The sequence below is a fragment of the Melozone crissalis genome, unplaced genomic scaffold (assembly GCF_028551555.1).
Source record: "Melozone crissalis strain CALT ecotype California unplaced genomic scaffold, PUWL_Pcris_2 ptg000062l_1, whole genome shotgun sequence".
Lineage (NCBI taxonomy): Eukaryota > Metazoa > Chordata > Aves > Passeriformes > Passerellidae > Melozone > Melozone crissalis.
Genome location: NW_026535840.1, coordinates 3,761,055 through 3,787,709, shown reverse-complemented (window position 1 = coordinate 3,787,709; position 26,655 = coordinate 3,761,055). Strand labels below are relative to the sequence as shown.

General features: G+C 43.3%; 1 protein-coding gene across 2 annotated transcripts in view; it reads right to left on the bottom strand.

Annotated features, from left to right (window-relative positions):
- MICU1 (mitochondrial calcium uptake 1) overlaps positions 1 to 26,655 on the bottom strand; it is a 214,249-nt gene that overhangs the window by 146,868 nt on the left and 40,726 nt on the right. For both annotated transcript variants that reach the window (XR_008483830.1, XM_054288300.1), the window contains exons 7-9: positions 20,068 to 20,182; positions 11,400 to 11,482; positions 3,210 to 3,407 (exon numbers count right to left, since the gene is read on the bottom strand). Coding sequence is in view for 1 of the 2 variants with exons in the window: in XM_054288300.1 (XP_054144275.1) it covers positions 3,210 to 3,407; positions 11,400 to 11,482; positions 20,068 to 20,182 (396 nt within the window). In the remaining variant the exon portion in view is untranslated. The remainder of the gene's footprint in view (positions 1 to 3,209; positions 3,408 to 11,399; positions 11,483 to 20,067; positions 20,183 to 26,655) is intronic.

The following is a 26,655-nucleotide window of genomic DNA, read 5'->3' as shown; positions in this document are numbered from 1 at the left end:
TCTTCAGACCTGCATTGCCCCAAGGACCTCCCCAGAGCTCTGAACATGAACAAAAACTGGGTTTCAAATCAACATCCCAGCTTCAGGCCATGCTCCAGTTTTACTGAGCCAGCAGAGGATGAGCAGATGAGGGAACAAGAGTTCAGCACAGCACCACTTCTCACATTCTCCTGATTTACATGGGTCAGGGTAAACCCCTCTCTTCTCAGGAGAATCTCGTCTTGAATTGCTGTGCTTTTCCAGCAGCTGAGGGCATCAGGGCACTCCCTGGCAAAGGAACAACACAAACCCACCAGACACTCTGGGAAAAGCTCCTTAAGTGTGAACAAACACATCAAATGTGAAGCAAGGAGGAAAGGTGGAGATCAGGTGAAAAGAGATAAAAGCTGAAGAGGAGAGAAGCCCCATTGCATAATGTGGGGACAGAAATAGGCCAGTTTTGCCTAAATCAATGAGAACCAGGAACAGGAAAATCAGGGCTTTAGTAGCATGAACTCAAGGAAAAGTTCAGTTTGGCAGAGCAGAACCATCCATGTTTCAGTGGAAATGAGTATCAGCCTGGTGCTGGCAGGGAGTCAGTAATGATGCCTTCATGATATTTGATAACTTACCCAGACATAAATATCTTTTATTGTCCCCAGTTATAAATAACCTGTTAGAAAAGCAACTACTATTAGCCAGGAGATGCACAATTGACTGAAATCATCAAGAACTAAATTGTCACAGCGGAAATGGAAGAACAAGTATCATGAAACTGAAAAGAACAATCCCCACTGCTTCTTAATGAGGGGAGTGGGGAGCTGTGGAGGGAGCACAGGGTCAGGAACACCTCAGAGGCCACCCTGGAGTGAACAGGGGAAAACCAGAGCATAGAATAATCTCTGCTTCTCTTGCCTTTACATTCAAGTTACACCTGATGTTTCTTCACCTTAAAGAGTATTTTATTCCTTTCAATTTGCAGAGGCACTGAGGAGCTGACCCAGTTCACAAAGAACATTGTCTTGAACAACCAATTCCCCCTGCAAAGGCAGGGCCACAGCACCTGCTTTAATGGCCAGGAAATGAAGGCAGTGAACCAAGCAATTGCCTCCGCAAAAATAAAATAATCAGTCCTTGGGTCAGTTCCTTACTTGGATTTGTAAATTCCAAACAGAAAAGGGAATAAATTCAGTTTTAAATTGCAATGACTGACTTGATCAGAATTTGAGAAAATGCTGATCACACAACCTGAGCATGTGAGCAATAATACACCAGACTGAAGAGACAGAGCTCTGAATTCTGTTATCCTGACAGGCTGGGGGACATCTTCTTATGCACAAATCCTGATTTCCAATGCAAATAAAAGCCTGGTTTTGCTCAAGCCAGGTTGAACCCTGCAGCCTGATGCAGTGATGGGCACCATTTCCAACTGAGTCAGGTCTACCTGGGAGCTGAGACAGACCAACAAGTCCCCTGTTGCTGTCCTTCTGCTGATTTTATACAAAAGAACCAAATTTTAAAGGGTGATGCTTAAATTCAGGTTTTGTGAATAGGAGCAGGAGGCTGGGAGCTGCTGTTAAAACTCAGGGCAATGCAAATTAAAAAGGAGATTAAATTCACTAGAGATGGACAATATTTCTCATAAAACATCCAGCAGTGAACAACAGAGGTCACATAACAGAGACCACCTATTTAGGAGGATCCAAACAAGCCATGAACACTTTCCCAGCAGAAACATTCAGGATAATGAAGCAAACAGAAAAGGTAGGGATAAAAGCAGAGATGAAGTGTAGTATTTTTGGGGTTCCCCAGACAGAGGAGGAATGAAGGAATCTGACTCCATGTTCTTAGAAGGCTAATTTATTATTTTATGATACTATATTATATAAAAGAATACTATACTAAACTATACTAAAGAATAGAGAAAGGACACAGAGAGAAGACTGAAAGATAATGAAAATTCATGACTCTTTCTCAGAGTCCAACACAGCTGGCTGTGATTGGTCATTAAGTTAAAACAATTCACATGAAACCAATGAAACAACCACCTGTGGGTAAACAATATCCAAACCACATTCTAAAGCAGCAAAACATAGGAGAAGCAATCAGATAATTATTGCTTTCACTTTTCTCTGAGCTTCTCAGCTTCACAGGAGAAGAAATCCTGGCAAAGGGATTTTTCAGCAAATATGATGGTGACAATGAAGAGTTTTGGGAATGTTATAAATCCTGGTCCTTTAGGGCCCAGCTCACTGATTAGGATTGAGACCAACCTTCCTCAGCAAGGCAGCAACAGGCCACTCACAACCTCTGCTGTTTTTCCCTTAAATCATCTCCATCAGCAGAGCCAAGGCAACAGCCAGGCTTTTAGAGGAACACACACCCAGGATGTACCAAGAGCAGCCACCAACAAATGCTGGAGATGTTCCTTGGGGAGTGCCACAGGCACTGAAATGCTCATCAGGAATTTAACAGCTTGGATCTGCAAGTCACAACTGTAGAAATTCCCCTTGCACCCTTCCCAGGCTCTTGCTCCTCCTCCAGAAGCCCCACCATGAAAAATGCATATTTTATGATTGGCCTTTCACAAATATTCAGATAATTATATGTGTTGTCTTAGAAAGTGATGCTGTATTAATTTTATTAAGTAGTGTGTTAAATCTAGATTTAGGCTATAACATAATGTTAAAATAGAAACTATTTTAAGTAGTTAGATACTTTTCTATAAAGAAAGGACTCGCAGTGAGGTAGCAGCCACAGGACACCTGAATCTCTCAGAGAAAGAGAATTTATTGCTCCATTATCGAGTTCTTCCTGCCTGGCTCAGCCCTGAAGACACCGTCAGGATTCAGAGGCAGAAGCTGACACTGCCCAGACAGAATCCTGTGTTTGAATGGAATTTATGCATCATGGATGAGGTGTATGAATATGCAACAGGCTGTTGCTTTTAAGGGTTAATCCTCTGTTAATGTGGGGCTTTTTTGGGCCTATTTTGCCCAGAAAGAGGTACCTGGACTGTTCATAACTCTTTGTTTTTATTGTTTCATATTGTCTCAATCCTAATTGTCCAAATTATTATTACTCCAATTATATTACTAATTTTATAACCATTTTATTATCATTAAACTTCTAAAATTAAAAAAACCCAAGCGATTGGCGTTTTCCACACCCACCCTAAGCACAACCCATGCTGCACTGCCCTCCCCTGGACAAAAACAACCATTCCAAACCTCAAGTTTGAGAATGTCGTGCTGCAGCTTGCGCTGGAAGTCCAGGAAGTGGGAGATGGTGAGCTTGCCCTTGAGGTCAGCCCCGAAGAAGTAGGTGGTGAGGGCGGAGTTGAAGCCGGTCTTGAGGGTGTTGCCGGTGGTGGAGCGGTCCCGGTGCCGCATGCCCATGCTGGTCTGCGAGCGGATGATGCTCTGCACCTACAGACACAGCAAGGATGGCACAGTCAGAACCAGTCAAGAGCCTGTGGCATCCTTGGTGGGGGTACCAGCTGCTGGTTTCTCTGTGCAAGGAAAATGAATCCACAAACATCAGAGGTTTATTGTGACCGTGTTCACAGGGGTTCTTGGATGAGGGAAGAGATGAGGATCTGACTCCGTGTTTCAGAAGGCTTGATTTATTATTTTATTTTATATATTACATTAAAACTATACTAAAAGAATAGAAGAAAGGATTTCATCAGAAGGCCAGCTAAGAATAGAAAAAGAAAGAATGATAACAAAGGCTTGTGTCCTGGACTCTCTATCTGAGCCAGCTGACTGTGATTGGCCATTAATTACAAACATCCAACATGGGCCAATCACAGATGCACCTGTTGCATTCCACAGCAGCAGATAACCATTGTTTACGTTTTGTTCCTGAGGCTTCTCAGCTTCTCAGGAGGAAAAATCCTAAGGAAAGGATTTTTCATAAGAGATGTCTGCAACAGTTTATGTCCAAAAAGGAGACAGAGGAGTCCTTGACTTTATTCGAATAAAGGAAGAGGCCATGGAGCAGTTCCCTGGGATCTCTCCAATTTTTGGGGGATGCAGCCTCTTTTTTATCCCAATTTCCCAGCCCCATTTCCCTTCTCTCTTTCCCCATTGGTTGAGGTACTTGGAAGGTACAGACTTCCCAAAACACCTGATCCCATGTTGGAATTCAGGGCATCTCTCTGGCTATCCCAAATTGCCAGGACCCCTGCCAGGGGGCTCAGAGACCCTGGCACAGAGCCCAGAACATCTGTGGCTTTGATTATGACCCATGGAAAAAATTACCAACCTTATAAGAGGATCTGCAAGCCACAAAAGTCTAAGTAGAATAATAATTAGTTTGTCACAGGGTGAAAAATAGATTTTTTTTGATTTTTAGAATGGGGGTTCAGGAGGCAAGATGGAGGAATCTGGGCATGTCCAGCCTTTCTCCTTCTTCTTCTTGGCCTCCATCTTCTGCTGTGATGGTGGCACTGTTGGATTGGTTTAGAGTAGAAGCTCACTGTCTAACATAGGTGATGGGTATTGGGAAGTTATGGTAAATATTGTACACATAGTTTTTAGTATAAAAAGATAACATCATCCCAAGAGTGTCAGTGTGCCTCTGTCTGTCTTGCTGAGTGGACCTCAGCAGGCCAGAGAAAGAATTTTATAGATAAGAAATAATAAACAACCTTGAGAATGAGAACTGAAGAGCTCTAACTCCTTCTTCAGCTGCCAGGCTGGGAAAAGAGACTTTCAAACACATCTTGGGGTCCCTGTGACCAGCTAAAGCCCCGAGAACACCAAAGATTTCCCTCTAATGTATAACCCTCCCTCTTAATTTTTAATTCTTATGGAATTTAGGGATTTTTCTTCCCCATTATTTCTTTTATCTTTCAATGTCTAATTTTGTTTATCAGCAAACAAAGTTTATATGTAAAAGCAAATCTCTTTTTCCATTCATCAATCAGTGGAATCCTTTCCATTGTTTCTTTTATCTCCCAGTGCTGGTTTTATCTACCAGCAGACCCACAGCTTGTTTGGAAAGACAAATCTGCTATTCCTCTCATCTGGGTCTGGATTGAAGGCACTTGAGACAGTAGCTCATGTTCAGACTAAGGTGTTTATTATTCCTTATCAGTAAAACAGCCTCACTACTGTGAGTTCAGCAGCTTTTCATTAGAAGGCACAAAATGGCAACAATCTCTTGTTCCAAGGGCTTTTAAGACTAAACTATCCAGTTAAGAACTGACACCTGAATTATTTCCCCTTTTAACCCAGTAACCGATCCCACAGAGCTGCAATGGGGACTTTTCTGCCCAATTACAAAATGCCACCCAAACCCATGGAGAAGGAGGAAGAAGAAGCATGAAGAAGAAACCCATGATGACACCCTGTGCCCTCCATCTTGCTTCCATCCACAGCACACTAAAACTCCCAAACCCTCAATTTCTCACCAAGTGACACATCTACACTGCTCTCTATAATCTATTGCACACTTTTGTGGGTTCCAGTCTATTTTGGAGTTCAGAAAATTTTCTCCATGAATGAGGGTCAAAGTCAGGGCTCCCCTGGGGGTCAGGGCACTCCAGAGCAGACAGAGAAATATTCCCGGTGCCCCGGGTTTCCACAATCCTTCTTTCTTTTCCTTCTAAAACAATTCTCAGGAGACACAACAATTCAAAAATTTGGCTAAGCTTAAGAGAATCACAGAATGATTCAGGCTGGAAGTGACCCTTAAGACCATCTAGTTCCAAAACCCTTCCATGGGCAGGGACACTTCCCACTAGACCAGCTTGCTCCAAGCCCTGTCCAGCCTGGCCTTGAACACCTCTAAAGATGAGGAGTCCACAAACTCTCTGGCCAACCTAGGCTTTGGCTTTTTCAAATGCTTAAAACGAGTTTTAGGAAACAATTCAGCCAGTTTGCAGATAAACATTCTAGAGCTGATCCCACCCCTGGTCAGCAGAGCAGCTTCTTCCCAACAAAATCCCAGGAGGTGTGGAAGCTGCAGCAAGCACAGAATTCACAGAATCACCAGGTTGGAAGAGACTTCCAAGATCATTGAGTCCAATCCAGCCCCAACACCTCAACTAAACCCTGGCACCCAGTGCCACATCCAGGCTTTTCTTAAACACATCCAGGAATTGCAGGGAAGAAAAAACTCTTCAAATGTTTTAGAGCTTCTATTACAGCACTCTGAGTGGGTCGCTGGTGGTGAGAGAGAGATGGTGAATCTTGTTTCTTGATCAGAAGGCTGGATTTATTGATATATAATATATAATACATTATAACTATACTAAATAGAAAAATAAAGAGTGAAGTTTGCAGATGTTGCTAAGCTAAGCTAAGAATAGAAAGAAAGAAGAATCTAAAACAAAGTTGTGTCTAGGGACTCTGTCCCTAGCTTGCACTTTGTGATTGGCCTCCAATTATAAACATGGAATATGAGCTAATCAAGGTGCCCCTGTTGCATTCTACAGCATCTGATAATAATTGTTTACGTTCTCTTTCTGGGGTTCTCAGCTTCCCAGAAAATGCAGAAATCTGAAAGAAAGGATTTCTGTGGAAAAATGTCTGCGACAAGCTTCCACTCCTTTACTTCCCATTCTTGTGAGCTCACAGCACCCCCAGTTTGCTCACAACACACTTCTTCCCACTCATGCACAAATTCTGAGGTTTTCAACCCAAGGGCACCCTCCTCTCGTTGCTGCCTGCTGCTCTCTGCCACAGTTGGGAGTTCCTCCATCCCTGGGGCTGTGCCACCCACCACAAAAGGCTCTTCAAAAGAACTTCCCTACTCCATAAAAGATGCCAAAAGGTTGACCTTGAAGGATGTGACAGCCTGAAAATCCAAGAGTGTGTTATTTTAAGGGTTCTGGGCATATTTAAGAGGGCAGCCAAGCCAAATGCAGCCATGTCCTCTCTCCATCCTCAGGTATCTCACTAAGCTACCAAGTCCATCCGAGTGATTATTGCTGGGGTATGAGAAGCCAGGCTTATTCTCTGTGTGTAACTTACCTCTTCCAACAAGGCAGCAAAAGGATTCATATTAAGGACAACAAATTTGAAATAGAAGGGAAAAAATCCACCTGACAGCCCAGGCTTCCCAAAGCTCCAGCAACCACCCCTGCTTTGCCATCAGCCTCTTCCCCCTGCTGACAAAAGCTGGAAGGAGGAAGAAAAGCAGCTGCCAAGAGCTCCAGCTGTCACAAGGATGCCAGAACCTCATTATTGTGGTATTCAGTGTGTTCAACCTTTTCCTAATGAGAGTGAGTGCTGGAACAGCCCCAAAGGAGATGCTCTAGAGGAAAACATCCACACTATTGCTGCTGGGTTCACCTTGCTGGAAACCCTGCATCCCAACCAGAGACTACTGTTCTCCCACAAGGAAAATCAACTAGAGGAGAAAATAAAGAGGAAAAAAGTACAGCAAAGAGGTTTTGAGGCTTTTTGGTTACTCTGATGTGAGGAAGGATGTGGGGTCACTTAATTATGGCCTTTCAGTGCCTAAAGGGAGCCTGCAAGAAATATGGAGAGAGACTATTTACAAGGGCAATGGCTTTATACTGAAAGAGAGGAGCTTTAGACTGCATTTTGAGAGGAAATTCTTCTCTGTGTGGGTGGTGAGGCCATGGCACAGGTTGCCCAGAGAAGCTGTGGCTGCCCCATTCCTGGAAGTGCTCAAGGACAAGCTGGACAGAACATGAAACAACCTGAGACAGAGGAAGGTGTCCCTGCCCATGGCAGGGGGTAGGATTGAGTTGATCTTTAAGGTCCTTTCCAACCCAAACTATTCAGGAATTCTCTGATTTTTCCACTGCAACTCCTCAGTTTGCTTTGTGCTTCACTGTTAACTGTGAGCTCTGCATGCAGCACAGTTTGGAGACAAATATTTATAAACTGTCTGAAGCAAGGCAATTTAAGGCCAGCTTGGAAAAGTGCCCCTGTTTCTACATCAGTGTTTACCACACTGCAGACTGCTCCACAGAGCAGCTTTTCCTGCCTGTTATTTATGTGGAATCCTATGGCTCTCTTTTCCTCTCCCATCTGTAACAAGTGTTGGACAGGTTGAAAATCCACCTGTGGGCACTGGAGCCACAATGATTGAAGCAGTCCCTGTTTTGGGTAATCCTTTCAATGATCCAGGCACCACTGCAAGGAGCTGCCCTCACCCCACAGCTCATCAATCCTGCAAGGACAGGGAGCTCTGAGATGCTCCACTCTTTTTTGTTCCTATTTCAGCTTAAGTGTTTGTCATGTTTCATCTTTTGTACCAGATGAGGGGAAAAAACCAGATTAAAATAGTTAAAGACTCAAACAGAAATCACCAGTAACACTGCATGCACGTTTTCTACTTTTCAGACAGCTTTTCTTTAAAAACAGAGGAGTAAACTCACAATTTATATGCCAAAGGATGAAGAATTGAAGGCAATACTGATGTAAGCACCACATTTTTCAAGACTAAGCACTAACCACATGCCTCAACTGGATAAAAACCCTGAAATTCTTCATCAAGGCAAGAAGAAATGAACTGGTTTTTTATTAGGCAGTTAAAGCCTTCAGCTAAGTCACATATGAGCTAAATTACTGCAGTAATTTTCTTTCCTGATGAGGTTTTCCAAGATCAGTGAGAAGAGGGACCTGCTGTTGGCTGCCTCCAAAGAGAAGGTGTGAGGGAGGAATAGGAAGTTCATTCCCACATGCTCACAGCCAGCAGGGATGGAGTGATGCTTCCCTGGTGTCCTTTTCTTCCCCCTCTTCTTCCACCCATTCTCGCCAAAATGATGTTGCTCTTTTAAAGTGCTGCACAATCCCCTGAGAGGGTCAGTTCCAGCTGCTCCTGCCAGGTGAGATTTACAGGACAGAGCTGCAAACACCTGCCATCCTTCATGGTCTTCCTGAGGTATTTCCATAAGGAGTGAAAAACAGGATTTACCATATAAACAATTGTTTGTAATGTTAGATGTTTGCATAATGAGATATATGTGCCTCCCACTGGAGCTGTGTTTGTTCTGGCAGCAAATCAGTATCTTCACAGATATCTTCTCACTTTCCAAAACAGCTCCTTTATCCTCTTACTCTCAGCCTTCACCCAAATATTCTGATGCTAACCAGGAACTTTATTCCTTTCTATACAAGGAGTGACACAGGTAAGCAGCTTAACAAAAATACCTTCCCCTTCCTAAGGATATTTATGTGACTTAATGCACGCACAACTTCCCCTGGTCTACTGGATGATTTGAAATAATTGAATTCAATTTTGTACCCTCATCTTCACAGCAATTAGGAAACATTCATCTTGTAGAAATGCTCCTTTTTCATTTTAGGTGGCTCTAATAAAAAAGCCAAACGTGACACCTGAGTTAGCACCTTGGCACCACTGCATTTTTAGTAGGAGGTTAATTGTTCTCTGCTTTTCTTAAATTCATCTATCTCCATAATTGATTTCATTCTAGAACACTGCAACTACCATAAATCACCTTTTGGGCTGTTCAATATGATCACATAGCTGCAGTGGAGTGCTGTCTCCATGCACTATGCAGATAGAAGAACTGTGATTTTTACTTGGGGAAAGGAAGGTGTCAGGACCAGGGACATCCCTCTGGCTGCCCTGGGTGATTCCAGACCCTGGCATGGGGTTCAGAAACCTTGGCATGGAGTCAAAAACACCTCTGCCTTTGATTTTAGCCCATGGAAACAATTACCAACTTTGTGTGAAGAGTTACAAGCCACAAGAGTTTGAGTAAAATAATAGTTAATTTGTCACAGGATGAAAAAGCAGAATTTTAGGGTTATAGAATGGGGGTTCAAGAGGCAAGATGGAGGAATCTGGGCATGTCCTGTCCTTCTTCTTCTTGTCCTCCATCTTCTACTGTGATGGTGACACTGTTTGATTGGTTAAGGGTAGAGACAGACTGTCTAACATAGGTGATAGGTATTGGAGAATTATTGTAAATACAGTACAGGTAGTTCGTAGTATAAAAAGTCAACACCACCCCAAGGGCAGGGACTGTGCCACAGCCCAACCTGCTGGACAGAGCTCAGCAGGTCAGAGAGAGAATGGAACAGATAAGAGAAATTAAACAACCTTGAAAAGCAGAGCTGAGGAATTTCGACTTCTTTGGTCACAGGGCTGGGAAAAGACTCTTTAATACCTGGGGGTGATCTCAGTCACAGAACCCCAAGAGGAAGGAATGTGACCAAAACCCCAGGTTTACATAAAAGCTGCCAAGTGAAGTGATGTCAGACTGCAGATCAACACACTCCAGTCTCCTCAGAGTACAAAGAGTGCATCTAAACCCCTGCACTTCCCCAGATCTATTCCATGGCTCTGGAGCAAGCTCGTGATGATGACATCATACACACAGGTAATAATTTAAGGAGGATGACAGCAAAAGATTAGAGAGGGATGTAATTCAACAGACCTCCTTTGCCACTAGTTCTTCCCATTTATAGCAAGTGCCCCAAGCACGACCTTGTGGAGACTCTTCTGCAGTTAATTACTCATGGAGCCAACTCATGAGTAAGAATCTGTCCCTGGATTCTCCAGGGCTGCTTTGTTCTTGGGTAGCACTTTGTAAATGCATTTAAATTTCCTTTTATGAATAGCACACACTGGTGATTCAGGATGTGATTTCAGGGTGTTTATAAGTTCCCAATTTCTTAAGGCTAGAAATAGGCAAGGAAAATCACACTCTTCTGCCTGGGGAGGGCAAATCTTTTCCCCACTGATCCTTCAATCTATTCTCACTCAGACACGACCATAAATCACAGCTTACAGGAAGAGCTCACCAGTACCAGACATGAAGGCTAAACTCATTAAAACACCTGCAGCAAAGTCCCTGTTGATGAAGCCTTGTAAGAAGTAGAGGACTAATGAAAATATGCTCTCAATAACACATTTTAGGATTACACTGGAATAAGTGGATAAACCCTCCTCTGAAGCAGACTCACCTTGGCTATTCTCTGAAGACAAAATTAAGGAATGCAGTAGAAGCTGTGAAGGCAGTAGGATCAAAATCCCACTTTATAAGTAGAGTGAAAAAAAGTTCTTTTTCTACCTTGAAGGTGACTTTTTGTAAGGAAAATGTTACAGAATCACAGAATGGTTTGGGTTGGAAGGGACCTTAAAGCTCATCCAGTTCCACCCCCTGCCACAGGCAGGGACACCTTCCACCAGACCAGGTTGCTCCAAAGCTCACACAGCCTGGCCTTGAATGTTGGTGGCAAAGTCACAGGAAACCTGAGTTTGTCCTGCTGCTTGTCCTGGTTGAATGAAAAATTTTCTCTTGACACATGCAGTTTAAAGAAACAAACAGTAGCACTGAAGCAGCACAGCAGAGCGCAGAAGGGAAAGGTGCAAACCAGCACTGAGCACAAAAATGAAGGCAGTAACATCACAGAGGGATGCTGTGCTTATGGCTCAGGTGCCACAGCACTGATTGCTCAACTTGCCTGCTCAAACTCCTCCATGTCCACCTCGCCGTCGCCGTTCAGATCAAACATCTTAAAGGCAATTTCAAAATTCCTCTGGGGAGCTACATGAAAAACCCAACAAAACACAAAAACCAGTTAGCAAAGATACAAAAGCTCAATTAAAAAACAGCACAAGTTCTGAATGACTTTATCCAAAAGAAATTTTGCTCAATTCTTTCAATTTCAGTGGAGAAAGGCAGCTTCTAGGAACCTCTGGCTATGAGCTTCAGGGTCCTCCTTTTACCAAAGGTCTTGACAAGGAGTTGTAAGGAGGAGATGTTTCTGGAACATTTATTCTATTTACAGGTGGGAAAAGCTGGAAAGCAAGATGCCACCTGTTATTTCTAATGACAGTTAACAGAAAATGAAGCTGCAGCAAGAGCTCCAGCCTGTTCCATGCAGTCCAACACCAGTTTGGCCAGGGGATGTTCCCCAGGCACTGCACTCCCTGTGCTTCCCATGGGTGAGGAGCAGAGCTGGGATCTGGGCACTTCTCAGCTCCTGCCTCCCTGCACAAATTTTAACAAATCATGCCCACCCTGTCTGAGCCCAGTCATGGCACTGAGATGAGCTGTGGGCTGCAGCTCACGAGCTGAGACGTGGCTGTACCTCATTTTTCATCGCATTTAGTCTCTGCTGTCACGGTCTATTTAGTCAGAACTGCAAAGGCATCACTTCCCAGCCAGCCACGCTCTTTTCCCTGCAGCCCACCACAGGATTTCAGTACATTTCCATTTTGGGCTCTGGAACCCATCACTGTTTGAAGCTACAACGCAGTGCCACAATTTTTTCCCAAATTAAGTTAATATATGAAGATTTATCATGCTCTGCTACTTTCAAATACACACCTCCTACAGGATTTGTGGTGTTTGCTGGGATTTCTAGGGAATCCTCAAGGTTATAACTAATGCTAAGCCTATCATCTTAAGTGATCAGTTAAACTTAGCTGCTTTTTTCATTTCCCACATCTAATGTAGATCACTGGTGAGGTTCAGCTCTCTTGAATTTCATCTGTGCAATCAACTTTTAATGTTTCCAGTGGATGCTCAGGGTATAATGAGGTTTTGCATCCACTCTTCTGTGGGAAGGCACTTCCCAGACGGGGGTGGCAGAGGGGAGACAAAGAGGAATCACTCAGACAAAAGGAAATGAATATGGAATTAATTGAACTGGATTTTTGTTACAGCTCCAGTTCAAAACTTTCACACTGTGTTTTCTCCTTGCTATAATAATGACTAGCACTTTATCAGGAAAGGATTCAGCAGACAGGTTAATGAGACCCTTTTCCCAAACACTCTGTGCCCAAAATAGATGAGTAAGGGCATTGGGGCTGATGGCAGGGACAGCCTGCCAGGACCTGCTTGATATCCCCAGCACACGTGGTGCTGCTCTTATCATCCTGCACCTCCAACTTCCCCCTGCCAACCCCTCGAGCCTGGAATTCCAGACACCACGAGCAGGAGCAGCCTCTCCTGTGACCAGAGCCACGTGCTGGGTCATCCCCCCCCTTCAGCCACATCCCTGCTGGGCCTCCCACAGCTCCTCTCTCCTCCCTCCTTCACCCTCATTAACTCAGTGTTAATTGACCTGGGGACAGCCAGTCCCCAGCACCACCTTCATAATCTCTCCAATGATACATCAAATTTAAGGGATTAAGCCTCCTCTGTATCCATCCAGTGTCTCCAGTGATTAAGTCCCCATTTTCTTGAAGAGCAACAAGCTTCCAACTACCCCATTAATATTTCAAGAACATGTACAATTTTATTCACTTTAACTGCATGAAAGTCTGGTGGCAATTTCCTCTTATTAGCCCCAAAATCTGGCACTAGGGAAATGGTGTTTCCTCTGTGAGGAAGAGGAGGAACAGACAAAACTCTAATGTAGTTACAAGGTTGTAGAAAAAGAGCAGTCAACACCTATTTCTTACCCCATTTTCTCTACCAGGATATAATGATGTTGATTTAAAGATTGGGACATATTTCTTACCCCATTTTCTCTACCAGGATATAATGATGTTGATTTAAAGACTGGGAAATTTGTTATTCCTTGTGAAAAACTGTCACAGGTTGGGGTTTTTTCTCCCCTTTTTATGGAAATAGATAATAGCACATCCCATTTGTGCAGAACAGAGTAAAATACTCACTTGTCCCTCACAAGGGCCATTTCCCTCCTTTTCCATCTCTAAACACACATTTCCATGAGTAATGTATCAAAGCCCCAGAGGAGAACAACACCTCCAAAATTTAAATGAGCAGTTCACATCAAAAATCTGCAGGATCAGTATTTTCTAAAGGCAGGGAAGGGTGGCTTTAAATTGGCAAATTCAATTACTTCACTCCTTCAGCTAATAAATGGCATGGCTGGTTTCCTCCTTTGATCTACATATCCAGCTCCAATTACCTGGAATGACACTTCCATCCCAACAGTGTGACCCTGAGCCAGGGGAGCAGAGGGCACCCACGACAATTAGCTCATCCCACTGCTGCTCAGGAAGGAATGTTCATTAGAGATGCACACCCCTGGTGCCCAGGACTGGATTTATGGGGCCTGGCTCAGATGATTTCTGCCTCTCCCCTTGGCTGGGATGCTTCTGGCCAGGATTTATGTGGGAAGAGCTGCCCCAAGAGCTGCCAATCCCACTGTGCCTGCCTTGCCCATTACCTCAGCCTGCACAAGCTCCATTCCCTTCCTCTTCCTGCACTTACATCCCTCAAACTTATAAACCATAAAGCAGCAGACACAAGATTGCCCAGCTAAATGTGGCCTTTCCCTCCCTCTTCTATTTTGCCCCCCAAATTTTACCATTCCCAACTGCAGCATCTCTAAATTTCCCCACTGCCTCCTTAATTAAGATGCCACCAAACAAACCCAAAATTCCTCCTGCAGTGGTGTCCAAAGCCATTTAAAGGATCTTTGGTTCTCATATGGCCTAATGCCTGCCTTGGTAAGGGAAAACCACCTCTGGATTTCCCCCAAGTGCTCTGCTGCATTCCCAGCTCTCTGGTTGTGTGAGCTGTCTCCTCACCATCCTTTTCTACATTATTAAAAATAGAGACTGCTTCACTGCAACTGATTTCCCTTGGGCAATGAGGCAGAAACTGTTCAGGGCAACTGCAGTTTCTTTTTTAGCTTTATTTCTATCTTTAGATGTTCAGGAGGATCCTCCAAAGCATTAACATGGAAGCATGGAATGGTTTGGGTTGGAAGGGACCTTAGAAATCACCAATTTCCAACCCCTTCCATTGGGCCAACATGAGAGAAAATGTGGAGTTGAAGCACACACCACTATCAGTGAACTCCTAGCTCAGAGATATATGGAAATGCTCATATATACAGACCTAGGCATAGATACATGGAAAGATCTGGATGAAATGATCCTTTAGATCCATAACAGCACCAGCTCTCCATGCCAAGTTGTTTTTTCAACTAACCCAGGATTTAGTGCAAAAGGCAATTAACACTTTTCTTGATTCACTTGTTCCAATCAAATATTTGGGGACAGAAAGAAAGCAAATAAAGCAGAACCCAAACACAGGAATGGTGGAGAGATGAGTGTCCTCCAGCAGCAAACAAACAACAAGCAGCAGCACTGACCACAAGGAAAAAACCCACTTGGATCCGGCAGGATAAAGCCCCTGGGAAGCCCTGAGGGATGAGATGGCTTCATTAGGCATCTTTAAGCCAATGATGCCATTTTAAACTATTTTCAATTATTCAATGGACCAATTTGCAGCACTCAATTGCTCTTTACAGCCCTGTGCTCTCAGCAGAAGCAATGCACTCTGAAAGACATTAAAAGCTTGCTGATGAGAAAGGCCACATTTCCTTGGCTTTGTGCTCATTTGGGATCTTTTATTTCCCAAAAACTCAACATTTGGAGACCCCTCTCAGTGTATCTTGCTCTCTGACCTCCAGCAGAGAACTGAATTTTAAGAAAACCAAAGTCTTACCACACTTTTGGGGAATACCCATTGCTCCCTCCTCATGGAGCTGGGAATTTCTTTGCCAAAACAGGGTGATTTTTGGTGATGTTACTTAGAGGAAGTAAAACTTCTGGCTACTCCTTAAAAAACACTGGAATATCTTGACTTTTGGTGGGAATTTATACACAAAGCAGCTCATGGCTCCCAAGGCTTAATAACTCCCCAAGCAACTCCAATGTGGGAAGAAGGATCAGGAACTCAGCTGGGAAAAATCAGTCATTTGGAGTTAAATATCCTAGGGTTGCTTCTTCTCCATTTATCCCAAAATGAAGAAAAATAGATGTGCAAAGGCCACAGTACCCTGAAAGTGAATCAATCCCCAATTAACAGAGTCCTGAAGCAGAGACAGCTATCCACAGAATACAGATGGCTGAGCCCCAGCTGCAGTAAATATAGGGAAAAAAAACCCATTAAACTTAATGTTGCAGATATTTTCCTTTCATTATTACTCCACCATTTCAGAAAATGAATCCAAATCACACCAAGTTGGTTTTTTTAATGTTAATCAACCCAGAAATGTAAGTAACAGGCAGCTAAAAAACTGAGCCCACAGCACTGAGCCACAGTATCATAGGTTCTAGAGGAGAAATGGGTTATTTCTTCTCACAAAGAAGGATCAGAACTAACTCTGAAATAAGGCAAGTGTGTCAGCTTGGGATACCAGGGAGAAATTCTTCCCTGGGAGGGTGGGGAGGCCCTGGCACAGGGTGCCCAGAGAAGCTGTGGCTGTCCCTGGATCCCTGAATCCCCCATCCCATCCCACCCCATCCCACAAATCTGAGGGATGAAGAGATGAACAGAGGAAGACCAGGTGAAGGGTACAGGCTGACAGAGCCTCTCATGCCCCAGTCTGAGTTTTCAAATCACTTGGGAACATCCCAAACTGCCAATTGTGAAAAACCATTCCATTTCTGTCCTTCAGCATGGCACAAGTGGGATGCCAAGCCAGAGGGCTCTCCCTGTGCCAGGAAGCAGCCAGGCTTGTGTTTGGAAGCTGGGATATTCCTTGGAAGATGCTGCTCAGACACATCTTGGAAATGCCACAGCAGTGACTGGGCTGGCAGAAAGGCAGGGAGACATCCCTGCTCCAAACAGTGAAGGTGGGATGGACCCATGGAGGGTCTTGAAAGACTGAAGAGAAAATTAACATGAACAGGACTACAAACAAAACCAGTCCTGTAAACTCAAAGCAACCTTTTCTTGAGGGAATGGGTGCTGTGGCACAGGGCACAGCAGGATGGAGGCACCACTGGTGAGGTAAAGGTTTCACCCATGGCAGGGATGGGGCTGAAGACTTTCCTTCAGCCAGGAATAATTTATTTAGAAGTCATGGTCCAAAGGGACCCTGGGGATCCATCCCAGTGTGGGAGAAGAGGTCCCTCCATCCCAGGGACAGGCACAGAGCTCAGTATCTGGCCAGAGCACAATTTGCAGAGTTAGATGGCTTGAAATTTATTCGCTACACACAGGACAGAAAAAAAATAACAGTGTATCCTAAATGAGAGTTACCTGCTGTGGTGGGAGAAGGAGCTGCAGGTCTGCTAGGAGAGCCCTGGCAAAAGGCAAATTATTGTGGCTTCAGCCAATGTTATTTAACCCTCCTGCCAGGAGAATTAAATCCAGACACAGCTACAGTCCAACTGTGGAAACAACACCAATTTATTCTTCTAATGCCCAGCTCTCCTCAGTAGCTGTTAATGAAGGCAGAATTAGTGTGCCTTGCCATTTGCTGGGCAATTGCAGTCACTGGCCACAGAACAGTTCTTTTTCTCCTTCCTCCATTTGTTTTGCAAGTCCCAAAGCAAAAACCTCTTTGGTCAGGGAAGCCATGTCTTTGTTTTCCTATAACATTCAAAGGATCCGTGCAGGGGAAATTCCATCAGAATTTGCTCATCTTTCTACCTCTGCCCCAAAACACAAGGAGCAACAGAAACTGTCGAGTTTCCTCAAGGTCCCTCAGCTCTCATTGCCTTTAACAGAAGGCTGACTTTCTGAATAGCTAAAATTTATTAGTTGTTTTAAAAGAAAAACTTCACAGAAATCCAGCAACCAAGGAGAACAGACAGTGCTGGGGTGAGAAATGGCTCGTAAATAAGATATGGTGACAGGCTCATTTCTGAGCAATGTGCAAACAGCTGCCTGAGAGCAACATGAAATGAAGCCTCCAGCCCTCTCTCCTCCTCTCACTCCCCATTTCACAGAACTCAGCTGGAGGAGCTTCAGGTAGAGCTGCAAAGACAACTGCATGAGGAGTTTGGGGAAGCACAACAGAGCCCTTGGGGTTTCTTGTTTGCCAAGGCTCTCATTGATCAGTTTGGAATGCAATGAGCCAAAGCAGACCATGATGGATCTCTCCCCATCACTCTCCCTCCTGCCTCACCCCCAGACCCAATCTCCCACTCCCCCTTTTGATTATCCTGCTCAGTGCTCAATATGCCACCTTCCTTTCCCAATATTTATTTGGTTTTATCTCTTTGGTGTAATCTACAGCTCCACCTTGTCCAGATACTTCCTTAATGTTTGGGTTATTTAAACAACACAGGGAGAAAACCAATATTGAACTGTCACATTTAAGATTTACTTCCCTCATTCTATTTTATTTATTTATTTCTAGGGAAAAGAACCCAATCAGGAACTACTGGATTCCTGCAAGGCAATGTTCACTAGTCAGAGAGGAAACCAGTGGGGTGCAACAGTGAGTTTTCTATTTAGCCACAGGGTAAGGCTTGGTTGGGAGTTTATTTTACAACAGCAAATGCTTTAAAAATGAAACCCAAACTCTTCCTCTGGGGAATCACTGTTTAACAGGAGCTCCAGAGATATTCCTCCATCCTCAGGAATCATTTAGCAAATTCCCCAAATGTCTAAAAGTCAGCCTCAAAGCCCTGGAATTTTTTTTTCCTCCTTTTTTTTCTTTAATTTTCCTTTTTGAAAGCTCCTGCCTTGCCCTCAAAGGCCCAATGTGGCTCCTCAAGGCCAGTTCTGTCTCCTCATTAATCTAACTCCCCTGTAATTGTGGACACACACAAAAGCCCAAGAACAAGAGGAATAAAACCCTGTCCCTCCCTCACAGCCTCCAAAACAAGGCTGGCTGCTCCTCCAACACAAGGTGGTCCTTGCCTTTTATTCTCACAACAAACAGGTTAAAGCAAAGCAAGAACAATTTCTCTTACTGCTGCCTGTGGAAGCACATGAAATTCATTTTGTGCCCTGTGCACTTGATTAGGGGGTTGTTCACCACCAGCACAACCATAAAAACAAGGGCAGGAGCGTTTCCAAACCACACTCAGTAATGTGATAGCAGAGGTTTGAGAGTTCATTGTCATGTGTGGAGGCTCAGATGAAAAGCCCTCATGTGAATACCTGAGATCATTTTGGCACAGCCCAGCTGAATGTAAGAAAGGAACTGCAAAGGTCTTAAGAGCCAGTTTGGAGACTCAGACAAATAAAAAAAGCAAATTAAAGTCATAAAACAAATTCCCTGGCTTGAACCAGCTTTATCTCTCTGTTTGTTTTCACAACATGAAGGTCACACACAAGTCTGCCCCCGCCAGGTCCATTTGACAACAAACCAGACCTTGAGCATTGCTGCTTGCCAGGAATAGATCCTCAGCTAAGGAAGAGCTGCCTCTCCTGTCTCCTGTTACAACATGCAAGAACATGGGGCAGAATAAAGCACCTGTTGCTGTGACAAAGCACCAGGGATTAACCCAGCTGACTCCCTGAACAGCACTGGGCTCTGCAGGTAACTGGGAACCATCCAGTTTTCTAATTCCACAAAGCAGGTCAGCATGGAATACTCACTACATTAGATGGCCAAGTTTTCTCTTTTTAAATCTAAAAATAAAATGTCTCAAGTTTATTTGGACAGTGGCTTATTCCCCCTTATCCCACATTTTCTAATGGGGCTGAGAAACTGCCATTGACTTTCCTGTTTATGGTACAGCACCTTCCAAGCAGTCAGAGAAGCTCTGCAAATGAGGTTTTGAGCTTGACTTCCACGTGAAGAAAGTCTAGAAAAGCCATTTGACATTATCAAAGGCTTCAGTTTCACTGGTTCTTGCCAGCAAAGCAAACTTCTCAGTGCTGGCACTGGGAGTGCAGACAACTTTGCTGGAACAGATTAGCAGATCATGGAAATATCACACATGCAAGTCAAGGGCAGCAGGGTGAAAAGACAGAAGGTATCTAATGATACTGCTTGAAATGTAAACAGCTTAACTTCTCTCCTCATTGGATTACATCACTCACAAACCCAAGCTCACCCAAGTGAAAATACAGCTGGAAAAGAGAGTTTGGAGAGGTGAGAAACCAGTGAAGAGCTGGAGAGCTGTGTTCATCCAGATCCAAGACAATATCACATGAACACAGCTCAAGAACACTTCTCCATTTACAGATCTGAACAGCAGGTCAAGTGACTCATTAAAAAAAAATTTGTCACATTTCAAAAAGAGAAATAAATCTTCAGAAGCCATCAATCTGCTTGTCTTCTCAAAGCACTGGAAAGCTCAGGCTAAAGCAGATCAAGCAACAGCAATTGCTCAGCTCGAGTTGCAGCCAATCCAGAAGGCCTTTTAGGGATATGCATGTCAACAAGCTATTACTTGTGAACCCTGAAAACTTCCAAAAAAGCAGGAATTGCAGGGAAATCCCAGTGTACTTACTGGAGAGGACAGTGGTGAGGAAGATGTAGTCGGAGAAGGAGATGAGGCCGCATTCTCCGAGCGCGTAGAAGATGCTGTCCTCGTCAGCAAACTTCTCCCTCTCCTGGGACAGCTTCTGCTCATCCAGCCAGCCACACCCCAAAGAGAGCACAGAAAGCACCAGGTCAAACACAGAATAAAAGGCTGGATTTGTATCCTTAGCACCAAAAGCCATTCCATGGACACACACCCCTACTATCTCCATCCATATCCAGTGGACCTTTTCCAACCTTTGGATCTGATCAGAAAAGTTCTGCAAAGATCAGTGCTTGACCATCCCAAATGAGGATAAGGAATTGCATGGGATTCCTTTGTTGGTTCAGCCCAGCTGAAATAAACATATAAATTTATGTTTATTACATTATTATGGCCAGTTTGCCTAAAATCTTTGAGATTAGTGGTGAAAAATTCAGACTTTAATACAGGATTCAAAAAGGAAATTGTATTGCACTGACAGCTTTTTAGTTAGACTCTGTTGTAGAAAGGAGCCAAGAAAGGATTATTTGACATGAATATAAAGTCTGATCAAGGTTATCCAAACTGTGTGAGTGTATGAGCTCAGAGGGAGGACCAGCCTGAAACTAAATTCAATCCCCCTCTTGCTCCAGTTCTTTTCCATTTATCAGCTCACAATATCTTACTAAGCTAAAAATCCGAGTCCCTTTGATCTGCAGAACCCCCAAAGGCTGAAAAGGATCCATAAAACTGTTAGGGAATCCACACTGGTGACCCACTTTAAGGACACAGCAGGAGGAGGCACACGCACACGCAGAGGAGAATTCAATTAATACACAGGAGAGTAGGGGTGGGTGAGGTTATTCCATGGAAACCAGGCCATGCAAGCACACACAGGCATGGTGAAAGCAAGGCTGGATTTAGGAATGGTTTTAGGAAAAACCACCAACAAACACCACCACAAGAGGGTCCAGCTCCACAACTGGCCCCCAGCGTTACCTCAGTCTAGCGGAGATCCCATCATATACAAGATAAAGGAAAGAAAACTGGTTAACCAACAATAAAACAGGCAGGCAAAACATCACATCAAGTTGACTGGTTAGGCTTGCCAAGAGCAAGGAAAGTCTGGAGCAACCGGGTGGCTGCTGTGACTGGAAGCCTATGGAGATACCCCAGCAAGTGTTAGCTCATAGCTTCTCCACTGTCTGCAGCTGATGTCTCTCATCCACCTCAAGTTTTTGGTTTTTTTTTTATTTTTTGAGAGAGAACTCACCATTGTATGTGACTGCAGAGTGGGGATGAGCTCAGCTAATAATTTAGATGTAAATTTAACCTGTATCTGGCTTGGAAATCACAAGAAAAGAGACAAAAATAATCATATAGATCACAAAAAAAAAACCAGTTTCCAGGGAAAAATACTTCACTTCTATTGATCACATAAAATTGTTCCCAGTAACTCTGCCTTTACCACCTGGAGAGCACCAGGAATTTAATAAGAGGTGAGTCACTACCAGCAGACAACAGCTAATGACCTTCATTTGATGCAAGATAACAGCCAGTTATGATTATGGGGTACCAGCTTGAAATATCATTCCCTCAAAAAATCGTTCTGCTTCCATTTCCATCAAGATGGAGCCAAAGCAAAAAATATAACATTGATGCTGAAGTGAAGAACAAAAACATCTGGTTTTGCTTGGAACCAGAGGCAGGATTTGGGGAGAGCAGCTCCCTGTGACTGCTGCTGGAGGTGTTGCCAGGAGCATCCCACCTGCTCCTGTGATTTATTGCCTCTCCTGGGCAGCATTGATCATGATCTAGCTATTGGCATCTTGCTTGAAGAATCCCATGAAAAAGTTCCACAAGGTGGTTTATTAATTTTTATGGGTTTCTTTGCTGCACTTAAAATTCATAGTCAGCATCAAACAGCTCAAAATATTCCTCATAAGAGGAAAGCACATCAACAGATTAACAATAAAAGAGGATATTAAGTTAGTTGGTCTCTGAAATATAAAGACAGATGGGAGGGAGAAGCATTTACCCATTTGCACCTTCCTTTGAGCAAACATAGTAAAAAAATGTTATTTATTTCTACTAAAACCAGCATCTACTTGTCACTAACCCAGGGAATGTAACTACAGTGCTCAGCTGCCTGTAGCTTGTGGAAAAGGGAATTCCTCCCCCTGATTTTAAGAGAAAACAACTGCCCTGATCAATCAGATTTGCAGGTTCCCAGCAGTAGAACAGAAGCTGTAAAAGTTTCCCATTTGTTGTCCTCTGTCTCAGTGAGAAGCTGTGTGTTTGACTGCTTTCCATGAACTTTGTGGGAGGCTCACCCCACTATGGGAAAGGCTCAAAGAATCCTTTTCCCAGCAGTTGTTCCCCCACCACCAAACATTGCTGAAAGGAATTATATCTAACCTTCAGGAAAAATAATAGAAAATAAATCAATCCATTTATTTCACAAAGCACGATGTGGGCTGTGGTCACCCCTCAAAGTTCAAGGACTGACTCAAAGTCAGTCCTCACTAAGACCTCAAACCACCCTTTTCCACACCCACCTTCCTTCCAGCACACTCCCACTCAGCCAGAAAGGTGATGCTTGGTATCAGAACACCAGGAAAAATCCCTTTCCAAACCTCCACCTTCTTTTAGAGACAAGTCATCTCCACAAATAATTATCCACACCCTTTTGTATCTGAGCACAAGGTAATTCTCAAAGTGTTCAGTTAAAACAGTCAAATTCTTCCACTTAACCTTTTTTCCATGTTAAATCCACTCCCAAAACCAGAGTAATTGGTTAAGATCATTCAGCACACCCCAAAAAACCCCATTTAAACCCAAGCATTCGCAGGTGAGCAAGCCATGGGGAACAATTTAAAATTATGATGTATTTTTTAATCAAGCAGTAGATTCATATTTAACAAGCACACAGACGAGCAGACATCCAAATTAACATGTAAAAGGAAAAAGAAACCCAAATATCTCACTGCTTTTGGCACAAGCACGGCTGTGTAAGTTCAGTGAGAAGCCACCAGTCCAGTCTGAGTGGAACAAAACTTGTGACAGGTGTACAGGCAGATTCTCTTACAGCTCCAGACACTGATGACAGGTCAAAAAACTGACTCAAATTCAAGATACAGAGTTTGCTTTGCCCTTCCCAACTCAGGCTCCAAGCTCAATCAGCACCAAGATGTGGCTGAGCAGATCAATGCAGTGACCAAGCTTCCCCAGAGCCACGTGCTAGAGGAAAAATCTTGTGCTGCATGCAGGCAACTCCCCACAGTTCCTTATGTACAGGCTGGCTGCAAAGCACCCAAAGGTACAAGACAGACTTCACATCTTCCACCCCAAAACTCCTCTGCTGCTGGAGCCTCCCTTAAGCTGAGGACATGGTACAGCTTCCAACAAGGGTTGGTGGAAACCCCACAGAATCCTTATGTTCCTCGCCAAATATTAACTTTTATTTTGGATTTTCAAATGGTTTTCTCAGGGCTAAGTGAGGAGAGAAACATGGTAATATTGAATTATGCAAATGTGAAAAATAAAGGTGTGTTTTTGTACATGGAGGGATGCTTTCTCTGCAGAGGCAGAGATGGGCACACGGTGCTGCTGCTCCCACTCCTAATGCAGGACTAGAAAAGCCTGACCACCTAAAAACTGGCAGCTCCACTTCAGCTGGCATCCCAGAAACAACAGCACTGAATTTGGGAAGAACACATCCTTGGGAAATCCTAATTCCTAATGCAGGGCTAGAAAACCTGACCACCTAAAAACTGGCAGCTCCACTTCAGCTGGCACTCCAGAAACTACAGCACTGAATTTGGGAAGAAGACATCCTTGGGAAATCCCTCAGAGCTGCCAGTTTGGGTTGCCATCTGGAGAAGGAAAGGACATTTTGAGCATCTTGCTTCCTGTAACTTACATTTCAGCACCACATTTCAACTTCCATGAACCAAAGCTTCAGGAATTTATCAGCCCAATGTGACAACTTTTGCCTTCCAAAACAGCAATAAAATAAACATCCATGAGAAATAATGGGTGTTTCTCCAGAACCAGGAACAATTCTGTCAATTAGCAAGGGATTTTAGATGAAGAATAAACCACTTTTTATTGACAAACATCATTGTAGTTGGTTTGTTCCTTTTGAACAGAAACATTTTCAGGTGACCATTATTGTACTGAGCAAATACAAACCCGTGAGTGTAGAGTGAAGTCAGCTGGATGCAAAGCAATTCTCTTTCAGTCCCAACTGACCACATTCAGTTATAACTATTTATTATTATAAAACAATAAAATAAGACATCTATTAATGTATTTCTTTCTTTCAGTTCTATTAATGTATGTATTTCATGGTTAACTGCAGGCATGTAGGAAAAGAAGTCCTATTTGCCAGCAGGACAGTGTGGATTATTGCAGCTTTTTCCTGTTGAAAATCCAGGGAAATAAATACTGAGAGACTTGGTAACAGACAAGGGAAAACCCTTAAAAAATTCCAGTGCAAAACCTGGAAAACCAAATTTTGCTGTGGTAATTGAAAATATGAACACTTTCAACTCTGAATCAAAACACTGAACTGATAAAAAGGAGGACTTTAAACTTTGCTAATTTTTTTAAGATTTTAAAACTTAAAGAGTCAAAGTCATGTATCTAGAGATTTCAGGCACCTCACTTTAAGAAAGCTGAATAAAGAAATAAAAAGGTTTTCAGGATCAGATTTAAAAATTGAGCCTTTCAGCCCAAATGTTCCAAAGTCTTTTAGGGAAAAAGAGATTGGGGAAGTCCCTCTGCACTATGAAACATGGACAAAAATGGGACCTGGGGGAAAATCGAAGGATTTAGGAGTTTTTAAAGTCAGCTCCATAATGTGGATGCAAAATAATTTTAAATGCACTGCCTGGCTTTTTCATATCACTTTTACTACATCATTAAATAAGAAAAAAGTGTTTGAGGCTGTGATGAAAACAGCACAAGGACCTTTTGAAACTCATAAACCTCTTTTAGCCATGGGAAAGCTCACATTACCTGGAGCCACCAGGAATGGTAATTTGCTATGAAGTCTGCACACCAACACAGGCAAACACAAACAGGTTCTCCATGGCAAATTGTGGTGGCTGAGTGCTGACCTAAGAAAATGCTTAAAATTTACTGCTGGCAGATAATACTGCATAATTGGCAGATAATACCTTTCAAGAGTATATTTTAATTGGGAGGTTTTAAAAACTTTTGATTTTGGGGGGTTATTTTATCTGTGTATCTACAGAGGGGGACAAAAATACAGAGTTGGACATGGTTGTCCTGCATGTTCTCTCACTCTGAATTTCAGCACGTGCAGAGAATGAAAACCTGGGCAGCAATTCTTACTGCAGGTGGATTCCTGTGACTGGAAAGAGAAATCTGCATTCTCTCCCTTCCAGCAAGGCTGTAAATATTCAAACCACCTTTCAAACAAAGGGCACCTGAAATGCAAGGCCAGCATTCTGTACAACCCAGAAAATCAACAACACAGACTCTCCCAACCCGTGGCAGGCAGCAGAGCCCTCATGCAAGGGAGAAACCCCTGCAGGAAAAGCAAATTGGAAATGCCTTGGAAAAGGGACAGTCTACACTTGTGCTCCCCTCAGCCCTCTGCAGGGTAATGAAATCACAATCTGCAGGAGCACAGGGGCATTTTGCATTGAAATTTAATGGGAGGATTGAAATTAGGGTCCTTGATGGCCCACGTCAGGCCTCTAAAATGAGCTGAGTTTTGCCACCTTTGAATTTAAATAGTTGTTTAGGTCCCTGAAGGAAATTGAGATGCTGCTCTCCCTCATCTCAGCCTGCATGACCAAGATGAACTCATTGTGCTGCTCCTTCTGTCAGGCAGAAATCCCAGTGTGAAAGGACACCAGGAGGAAAACAATAATTCTCTACAAAAAGTGATGATTAAACATAGGCTCAGTTGATGAGGTTAGGGCTGCACACTTGGTACTTACCACCAAAATCTTGTGAATTCTCTTTCCCTCTCTCAGTCCTTTTTGTTCTTCACCTGCCTCTCCCATCCAGACTTTACCTCCTTTTGTAGCCAAATGAGTTCAAGCATCTCCTAAAGCACTCCCTGCCATCCTCTCCTTCCATACTAACACCATGTCACCCAAGGACAGAGCTCTCAGAGCTTGTCTTGTGTCCCTCAAGTATTAAGCATTAAGCTAACACAAGCAAAACTATCAAAGAAATTAAAGCCAGAAATACTCCAGAATCCATTTTTGATTAAAAGACTGCCTACACCCACTGAGGGCTTATTACCAAATTGTTTATTTTTCCCTAACTTTCCCTGTGGATTTCATTAAGGTCACAAAGCTACAGGGCAAACTCAAAGTGCTTAAAGATATTTTCCTCTTTACTTACTAATATTGAATGAACTCCCCTTTGGTTTCTAGTACTTTTTCCTACTAAACATTTTTAGAACTACAACAACTAAATATCTACTACCTAACATATTCTTTAATACAGCTCACTCTACATAATCCTGTAACTTGAAAAACTCAAGTTTGCAGATGTAGCCTTTCCCAAACCTGCACACCTTCAAATAGATGACATTCCCCAGAGCACTTG